At 37.7% G+C, this 10,316-nt stretch overlaps 1 protein-coding gene across 17 annotated transcripts in view; it reads right to left on the reverse strand.

Moving 5' to 3' along the window:
- The window catches only part of WNK1 (WNK lysine deficient protein kinase 1), a 98,029-nt gene that overhangs the window by 42,709 nt on the left and 45,004 nt on the right, over positions 1 to 10,316 (reverse strand). For 16 of the 17 annotated variants that reach the window (XM_030263930.4, XM_072923889.1, XM_072923893.1 and 13 more), the window contains exons 5-6: positions 1,341 to 1,429; positions 110 to 329 (exon numbers count right to left, since the gene is read on the reverse strand). In XM_030263930.4, the coding sequence (XP_030119790.4) occupies positions 110 to 329; positions 1,341 to 1,429 (309 nt within the window). Of the gene's footprint in view, positions 1 to 109; positions 330 to 1,340; positions 1,430 to 5,566; positions 5,954 to 10,316 lie in introns of those variants that run through there. The other variant, XM_072923898.1, reaches the window with a different exon arrangement.

The following is a 10,316-nucleotide window of genomic DNA, read 5'->3' on the forward strand; positions in this document are numbered from 1 at the left end:
AACTGGTTTATTTCTAGACAGTAACAGCAAAAGCAGAGGCTGGCAGACCACATTCCACTGTCACAGAACAGTACTACTTCCAGAGCTTTGTCAGACCACCAGCACTTACCATTTCCTGTGCCACATCCTCTGGGACATCTCTTTCCAAATCAAATGAAAACTCTATTGCCTCATTATCTTTATATTTGCCCTTGAGTTTTTTGATGTCTTCAATTCGGAGCCAGAGTTTAATGGCAATTTTTTCTCCATCATCTTCCTCTGCAAGTTCTACCCGTACTCCAGTCTCTTCTTGGAAGAAAGCATGATTCAAAAGGTCCTTAATAGCATATCTAGATATTGGGAAAGAATGTAAAAAGCACATTCAGTTACCAGGATTTCAAAAAATATTAAGGAATAACTTTGCCAGATGCTCCCCCTGATTTATTCTCTAAATTTTTTCACCGTTTTGAACCACCTCATGTGCATTTTCTAGGGTGTAATTAGAAGCTTTGTCCTGAAGGTACAAGATTTACAAACACATCATTAACAATTGTAGTTAACAGTTTAAACTAAATGGCAAGAAATAAGAGATGTGCAAGAACAAATCAACTTCAAATGAGAAAAAAATGATAAATTGTTTAAAACCAAGAAAAAGAACTGAAACTAAAAATACACAGCAACACCCCCAGATGTAAAACTTCAAGAGTTAGTAAAATGGGATGAATAAACATAATGAACAAAACCAGTTCTGAACAGAACAGTGGGCAGCTAAAGGGTGAATAAAAGCTGGAACAGTCTGAAATCTACATTCAGTTAGCAATAACCATGTAAAAGCAGAAAACAAAACAAACCCCACAAATAAGCCATCAGCACAGTTTCAGATTTCCTGTAATGGTATAAGTTAACTGAAGTAGAAGTCATCTTGCAGAAAATATGGTTCTATCCATATGAGCAGCAAGAATTTAAAACTTGGAGTCCTCAAAACGATCAATCATACAAACAGAATTAAAGGGACAAAAAAATCCCAAAGGATTACAGAACACCCAATCAACCAATCCAAACACCTGGAAACCCAGAAGGACTGTCCTCCACTACTCTGATGACTAGGACAAAGTTTTAATAAAAGCAATAGAAATTCTGAATAAACTGACATGGATGGTTACTATGTCATTTGCACTTTTCCTGACACTTAATCCTCTTAAACAGTCACTGAAAAGGAATCTACCAAAGATCCGCCAAATACTGGCTTCCCAACTTTCAGCTGAACAAAGACCCAGGAACTAACTGGATTTGGTATCATCAAAAGTACATAAAGGACTCAGACAGCAGCTAGTAGCTTTATCTACAAAGCAAGTACTTACCTTTCACCTTTGTTTTGCCGAATGCATCCCTCAATAATCTCCTTCACTTCAGGGATTGCTACTTTATCAAAGCTGGCTGGCTTGACACCCTGAAACACATAAGTAACAACTGAGAAACTGCAAAGGCCATCTGATTTAAGTTTTGATTGTGTTCACAAACCACCTATTTTTACTCTCTAGATAACTGACCTAAATAACTAGTGCAAACTGAGGCAAAGTCTGAACCCAGTACTACTGCTCATTTGTTTGTGACTTTTGCAAATGTTCCACACACACCCCTTTCCATTTCCCAGCTACATTTCTGTAACAGAGGGCATTGGCATTTGAGTGCTCAAATTATGATAGAAGAACTTTTTCGTTTCCATAGAAGTTGTGCAGGTTAGAGGGAAGTAAACCAGACTGGACTGAGAATGGAAGGAATTGGTTCCTGTGTAGCACTAATTCCAGAAACCATAGGATTAATTTAACAGTCTTCAAAGCATCCTGTTGAGTCCCAAAATGTTTCCAACCTGACAATATATGAAGTAATTTTTTTAACAGGAAAAACCCTAGCCCAGGATGATCTGACTGGATCATTAAATAACTTGTCCAATGTTAAAAAAAAAAAAAAAAAAAAAAAAAGCCACAAAAAACACAAAAAAAAACCCCCACAAAAACCCCAAAAACCTTCTAGCATCTTAGCTCTCCTGCAAAGCCCTACTATACCCAAGCCACACTCCTGCATCACTGCTGCTGTGATGTCAGGGAAATGAGCTTACAATAGAGGCTGTACAAAAGCCCTTCCACAATACACAGCAACCCTTTTCCCAAAACACAGTAAACTACAGGGGGAAAGAAAAACAAAACCTAAGTAAGATTAACTATCCAAAGCAGTGAAATAAACATGCCATGAGATGTGACCATCTGGGAATTCTGAAAAACATCTTAGGCAGAAAGCCAAGCTTCATCACTTAATCACAGCCAAGAGTGGTATTTTGGGGCCAACTGTCCACAACAAATCTGGCACCCAATTTTACTTGATTCATCCTTTAGTTTCAAACTCTGTATTTAAAACAGCAGAATGAGAGAGGATGAAGACATGCTGTTAAAATATTTGAACAGAGCTGGTATTTTCAAGCTAAACAATCCTGAAATTATACACCTGATACATCTGACCGTGTGTCACTGCTGAATGACAAGTAAACACAAAGTGAAAACCACAGGTCTGAAGTACAGAAATAAATGAAGTATTGTGATTCGTGCCCTAAACAGAAACTTTAGGAAAATCCTACAAAATACTAGTGACATCAAGATATGATCCTTCCCCATTCCTCTATTGTGAGCAGGAAACAAGCCTTGAAACAGAAAAGTCAAAACCCCAGTCTTTGCAACTACCAACCCTGTACTCAAAGTTCTTAAAAGGAAAAAAGCCAACACAAAAACCCCACACTGCAGAAAGAAAACAATTTATTTGATAAAAACCAGTATGCTCTTATAACAGGCAGGTTATCTAGTTCTTTGGTCTAAAATTTGCCCTTGTGAAACTCTAGCAATTGAAATTCACAGAACTGCAGACTATACTGTGACTAGAATAAGCACTGAAACACAGGCTGCCAATGAACATTAGCTGAATACTTTTAGAAGCTTTGCTGACTGTTAAGCCTTAAGAAAATCAGTGCCCCAGGTGATACAATATCAGACCCATGTTTGGATGGGTAGGTTTCAGACTGTAACCAGGCCCTATACAAATCTCCAGCTTCCTAGCAGGACACAGAGCTCTCCACTCTAAACGGATTTTAGATTTTATAAAACTCTCCTCATATAGCTGACTTGTCAAAGGTGCCACCTTTCATTATGACCACACTTAAAATGGCCCCAGAAGTTCAGGTTTATATATGGAATATAGCTATTTCTATATATAATTAAATGCTCTCCTGTATAACATATATAACCTATGCAATAATTATTCAACTCCTTACTGCATATACTCCCATCTAAATTTTCCCAAGTTTAACACATGTAAGTCTTTTAAATAGCTCAAGCCTCAGACATAGCAGCCTGCACTGACATTCATTTACACTGTGGCAGCAGAAGGATGATGTCAGATCCATGACTATCTCACTTCAGAAAACTAAAAGCTAACATGAGGAAGACAACTGGTACAGAAAAATATCAGCATAACAAAGCCAGGATATGATTTTTCTTGTTAATTATTGTACCACATGGTCCGTTCTTGCACAGAGTCTGAAAAGTTAAATCTAAGGATAGATTTTAAAATCAGTAATTCAGTCTGCTACCCAGTCTGCTACCCTTTCTCACTGCTGAAAGAAACACTTGTCCAAAATCTTCAGGCCCTTCCATGAGGACCATTTTACAATACCTCATTTTATGAATTCCAAACCAAGAGTACAGTCATAAAGTGAAGCTCCTGCCAGCCTTCTTTAGCAGAACTTCGATGTTCCAACTGCTCCTGAGAAAATCTGGGAGAACATCACACTAGGGCCTAAAACCAACACAGGATTCTGTGTTCAAGCAGCTCCCTATTTCTCACGTTACTCCACAGTCCATGAGAAAGGCTGCTTAAGCCTCCTCTCCAGCTCTGGAAAAGCACTCCCCAGATACTGAAGTTCATCAGCTTTTCAAACCCTTTTGTTCCCTCCTGCAAGCACCAAAAGAAGTGCCGAACTCTTTTATACAAGACAGGGGTACTATAAATGATTAAAACTCAATAAATCAGTGAAATCTTTTCTAACCAGAGCTGCCTACACACCTTAATCTGCCATCACAGAAAACCCAAGGGAAGCCAGACCCTGAAATTCACATAACCTTGATATGTTCTTAAGACTGCATGAGCTGGGCAGCCAAGCATACCTTCAGCAGTTTCTGAACCCAAAGGCACTCAAAGAAATGTTAAGCCAGACAGTGTTTCCTGGTTTTACCACACTTAAAATTCTTATGTGCAGCACCTGGTCCCCATACTCCTTAGAACAACCACAGGATAACTCAAACCCTAACCTACTAGTCCTGTTTCCCAGTGGCAGTTCTTTAAGAACTACACAGCCAAATCCCACTAGCATTATTTACAAGTTTGCTGAAGAAACAGCAGGAAGAGCCCTTGCAAAAGAAAAAAAAAAGGAGACACATATAACAGGCACACATGAAAAATCAACATTTTCTCAAGCTACTGTTCTAAAATTGCACAAGCTGACAGTGCTGCTGAAAGCAACAGCATCCTTTTCTCCATTTCTCATTCCCACACCCATGTCATTTCCTTTATTTTGCTAGCAAACACATTAATACAGTTGCATAATGAACCAAATCACAGCATGTATCAGACTTGAAACAAATCCAACCAAAAAAGGCTGCAGCAGCTTCCAGTGAGCTGAAGTTTCCTGAACTGCTGCTTGAGCTGTCAGGCTTACAGAAGGACAGTCAGGGCAGAGCTGCTTATTTTGAAAGAAGCGCCAATTTAAAATAAAAATCACTGAACACTTATATTTTGAGAATGCCTCTAAAATATGGACTTTATGTAGGTAGCTACAGATACAAAGCTAAAAACTCACAGTTTGCATGTTAAGCATAAGAAAGATTTCATATTTCACTTATATTAGATGTGATAAAGTTTGTGATTTTATCAGATTTTAACAAGGTGAAAAAACACGTTCCAAAATTCAACATATACAATTATTTGATGAACTAAAGCCAAGTTAGGTATTCTTAAAAACACTAAATTTGCAGGAAACTTTTAAACCCCAAAGTATAAGCTCTCCAGAAATCTTCCACATTTTTTTGCCTAGAAATACATAATATTTTGCATTCATTAGATCACCAGATTACTGAGTCAGTAGTTTAACATCTTGTTCGAATGCAAGAGATACCAAAAATATAATTTACTTCATTAGAGAAGGTACAATCAATGCTGTATAACTTCTACAACAAATCAAAATGAAGGCAGATGAAGTGTTACATACCCTCAGACATTCTAAATTTAATAAAAATTGCTTAAGATTTGGAACAAAACCATAGGTGTAAAACAGCAGAATCAATTCATGTTCCAGCCATGCTGGTCAGGATTTTAATTTACATTTAAAAAACTACAGGGGAAAAAGTAAAGTCAAGCTTAAAAGCAAAAGGACCAAGCTTTGCAAACATAAATCAGTTAAAAAGATTTGTAGAGAACTCTCATTCACCTCCAAAATACTCTCCTGTGGCTACATGCACTTGACAGAGCTGAAATTCTTACTTACCTCTTTAGCACAATCCTTGTGAGAGCAGCAACAGTGGGAATTAACAATTACAAATATGGGACAGATCTCTCTTTTTGTGAAATCCATCAGGAAAAGAGAGCCACACGCACCACAGAGTTAGCAAGGTGCTATTTTCCAATGGGACTCCACTGGGCTGTGGACTTAACGCACAGCAGAAGGAAAGCAGACATCAAGGTTAGAAGGGAGCATTGTTTTCTCTTTGACATCTCTTGTTATTTTCCAAGTCCAGTACATGAGGCTGCAGAGATTTGAGCTCAATATCTGCTTTTGTCACTCTAACACTGATTAGAAAGAATCAATATAAGCAAGAGGCAAGAACGTCCCTTTCTGCCTGCCCAGCCAGCTGCAAGAGGAGGAAGAAGTGCCAGCAGAGGGATCCTTTACTTCCTGCATGTCCCCACCCACCCACTTGGCTGCTCTGCCTACTCTCCACCCAGGTTTTCTGCAAGAGTTTAAGGCTGTGAGTGTGATCATCATGCAAGTCGGTCAGTGTGTTGTGCAGGGGAATGAAGGCAGCTGCTGTTTTTCCTCTCCTTTCCATGGAGCTACAAGCAGCACACACACAGATGAATGCCATTCAGTCTAACTAAACACAAGTCAGCATTACAATAGTATAATGTATTTTGCTACCAGTGGCAACACCATCTAATTTCCTTTTCCTTTTTCCTTAATGTAAGGGCACAGAGGTTTGAAGGTGATTTTTAAACTACTGGATAATGTTAGAAAGCTGCATTGTTGCTTGGTTTTGACCACATGCACACAAACAATCCAGAGTTGTATTTTCTAGTATCTCTTGCTAGACTTTAGACCTCAACCTGAAGTTCAATTTTCTTTCTTTTGCCTTCTGATACCTAGTTATAAGCAACCACTGTAAAACCCATTTATTAATCAAATGAGATGGCCATAGCTTCAGGGTTTGGGTTTTTTTATTGTAAGGACATAAGGAGCAATGCTAAGAAAGGTCACATATACCGTTTTAAAGATGAAGTTAGCAAACTAGTTTTGACAAACTAGTAGCGATGAACTGTGATAAAATTCAATTTAGAATTCTCAAGATCACTTTTCACCCTAAAATAACATACTCAGTTCCTCAAGTATACCACAATTATACCAGTGGTGTTTTTATAGTATACACCATCAGTGTTGCAAAAGCAACATTCCACACACTTAATTATGGCTACACTTTTCTGGGGTACACGGCATGACCTGCAACGAACATTCAACATTTCAGCTTTTGACAAGTCACGTCTACCTGTCCCAGTAGAACCACAACTCTTGCTTGGCTCTTTTCAAAGATGCTGTAACTCTAAGAGCCTGGAAAGAATTCTACAGTAACTGATTGATCTTCTCAAACAAAATGTTCTAACATTGCAGTCCAGAAGCTAATAGCACCAGCAGCAAAGTCAAATCACACAAACAAAGTAATTAAAGTGTCTATATTTCCTTTCTGCTAAGCTGTTACCATTCTAGTTTGAGCCAGTCCCAGACTGCCACAAACCATTAATTCAGGAATTTAGAGAGAGTATGACTGCAGTGGAAAAAGAGATCCAACCTCTTTCCCCCAATCCCAAAGAATCCCTCAGGCTATGGTATATATAGCATTTAAATTGGTTTACCCCGTGATCTCCTAAATTTCACTACCTGCAATTAGTTACTTACCCAGCCCTCAAAACCTGCATGCTTAACCATTTCACCACCTCTAATCATTCATCTTAATCCTGCTGCCTATTATGGGAATAATCCTTCAGATTTAGTTCTTTCTTTATTTCACTCAGTATACATCTGAAACTGTTTGATAATTCTCACCCCAGCTGAACTGAATACATAGTATGAAAAGAAAGACTTCAGCTTAACATTTACTCAGCTCAAGAGAGACATGGTTTGCCTAGAGAGGACTGATTGTCTTGTTCTGGTTAAAAAGCAGAGTAGTTTTTTAGAGAAATAGAAATGCAACATATTAAACAGAAGCAAAAATTTAATTTCCCTGATGTCAGTATTTTCATAGCAATCAATTCTGGACAATCAGTAATTCTGCCAAGAATTAAATTGGTAAATCCTGCAGAATAAACTCTGTACCAGATCAGTATCCTAGCAGAGTAAACAGCATTACTGCAATGCAAGCAGTGGAAGCAGATGAAGGCTTTAGTGAGGCACAGCCGCTCATGAGGCACTGTTCAGGCCAGGACAGGCTTTGCTGTCTTCCCTTCTGATCAAAACCAACTGCTTATTTTGAACCCAACACCTTTTGAACTTGATGGATCTAACATCATCCACATCAAAATTTCCCATCTCATCTATTTGAGAGCTCTATGCCACTGAAACACCTTAAGTAACTGTCTTTCACCCTCTGCAGTGCAAGTGTGTAAGTTATTTAAGTCTCATGATCCTTAACTTTTTCTAAACCAACAGGTAAGCACGTGTGCCCTGAGTTCAGAGTCACAGTGTGAAGACAATGGCAATGCTGTAGAATTTATGCAGGCCTGCTCACTGAAACCTCACTGATCACAATTTAGATACTCCTCCTCTTCAGTTTACCACCTAACCTCAAAAACATTTTGAGGCATTAACAAAAAAATTAGAGGTTGATTACAACAACAAATTGACAGACGTACGTACAGAACTAAAGTTGTTACACATACAAGATATATATATATATATATATGGAGATATACATATATATATATATATATATATCTTGATTGACACACTCAAACTAATTGCTTCTTCCTGAACTTAAGTTTGTATGAGAGAAGTTTTGGTGAAAAGGACAAAACAGGCTCCTCATTCCATGAGCAATCTTTGCTCACTATCACCTTCACATACATATCCTACAGGTGATCCACAAGCCCAAGAGCTGGAGAATACTGACACTGCCTACTCAACCAACTTCTCTGTCAAGGTCTCAATACTGTACTTGTATCTACTAAAGCCAGAGATTTTAGAGCATTCAAAGCCTTAAAGATTGCTATAGTAGGCTACTATAGTTCTGTTACTTTGCCCCCAAACACTTAAGTTTGAACAGGAACTAGTCATAATTCTTCTTAGAAATTATTGGTTGCAAGCCTTTCCAGCAATCTCAAGTAAAAGGCATAAGTCAAAAGCCACTCTATTTGTTGATAATACTAAAATGCTATGCACTACTGCAGAATATATACTACAGTTCAGAGCACCCCACTGACGAGTGATCCAGCCCAGCAAAAAAGTTATTTTTTTTCCCAAGACATGGAAGTCCTCTGCTCTTCAGAACCACTAGGGAAATAAAGTAACAGTTTATTTTCGAAATCCAAAGAATCTGAACTTAAGAACATTGTTTCAAGTAAAAAAAAAAAGTTATTAATTAATCACAATAGCTACTGTAATTGCAGAATTCTAATGTATAGAATAAATTAATCAAGCTTCAGAACAGGAAATTTTGGAACCAGGACAGAGTTTCTTAGTGCATAGCTGGCTAACAATTAGCATAGTGGTGCATGGAACAGCGAAAAGGGCCTTGTTTAGAAACACACAGTATGAGGACAGAGGTTCTTCTGAAACAAAGTCTGACTGGACAAGTAGATCAGGCATTAACTCTTCTACTCTTGCACAAAAGTATAAAGGTAAGATCAGTTGCATCTATCACTCACAGCTCTTTAACCTAACCCTTACAAGCAGAGCTGCTGCCTCTAATGTGAACACCTTGAGCTAACTCAATGATCCTTTGCTTTATTGGGAATTCAGCTTGGAAATGGCTTTCAATTAAAAAAAAAAACAAAAAAAAAAAAAAAAAAACCAAAACAAAAAAACCAGACATGCCTAGACATACATTTCAATTATATAAATTTAGAAATGCCACAGTGACACAATACTAGAAGTGTCTGTCTTCTATTTTCAGTATGGAAAACATGTTTTTGAAAAATAAAATTGTATTAGTTGCACCCTCTGCTTTAATTTGCTCCCACTCTGGTAAAAAAATCATTGTTCTGCACTCATTTTAAGTTCATGTACAGTAACTCAAAAGCCACAGATTAGTTCCACTGGACTTCAAACTGAATTTTAATAATGATGTAACATGGGCCACAAAACCCATTTGGTACCAGAACTAGCCTTTAGAAAGGATTATCTACTTAAAAGGCCTAAGGTAATGTTGCAAGCACCAAAAATAGTGCACAATTCCAACAATGCACCAAAAGTCACCATGCCTTATATTTTCAGACTTATTCTAATAGGAGTGAAGACTTTCCTGGAGTTATTCCATTCCTAACCCTTGCAACTATAGCAGTACAGCTGGCAGGACAAGAAATAGTAGCCTATGCATTCTTAGTGTTAGTATTTTTAACTAGTGTCACTCTATAACAAATAACATTGAACTACTAGTCTCCCCACAGGATTGTTTCAGTGATTCACCAATCATAGAATTATAATGGCTGTCATCCCACTGCAGAGCCAGGCATTTTAAAAACACTTATCACCTCCCTGTTCCTAAAAGCCACCTTCCCATCTCTTGTTAAATTAATCTCTGTTAATATAAGAACTAAATGGATGTCAGTACAGGACAAAATATTAAATACTATGGTCATAGTTTTAAGAGATCTGATTCTTAAATATACTTTTTAAGCTTTCCAAATTTTTAAAGATACATTTTTTCACCCACATTCTGTGAACTTACTTAGGTTTCTAAAACTACATCTAGAAACTCCCCATTACTACTACATCTCAGAAATTAAAGTACACTTGATTTTATGCAACTCAA

The sequence above is a fragment of the Taeniopygia guttata genome, chromosome 1A, assembly GCF_048771995.1.
Source record: "Taeniopygia guttata chromosome 1A, bTaeGut7.mat, whole genome shotgun sequence".
Taxonomy (NCBI): domain Eukaryota; kingdom Metazoa; phylum Chordata; class Aves; order Passeriformes; family Estrildidae; genus Taeniopygia; species Taeniopygia guttata.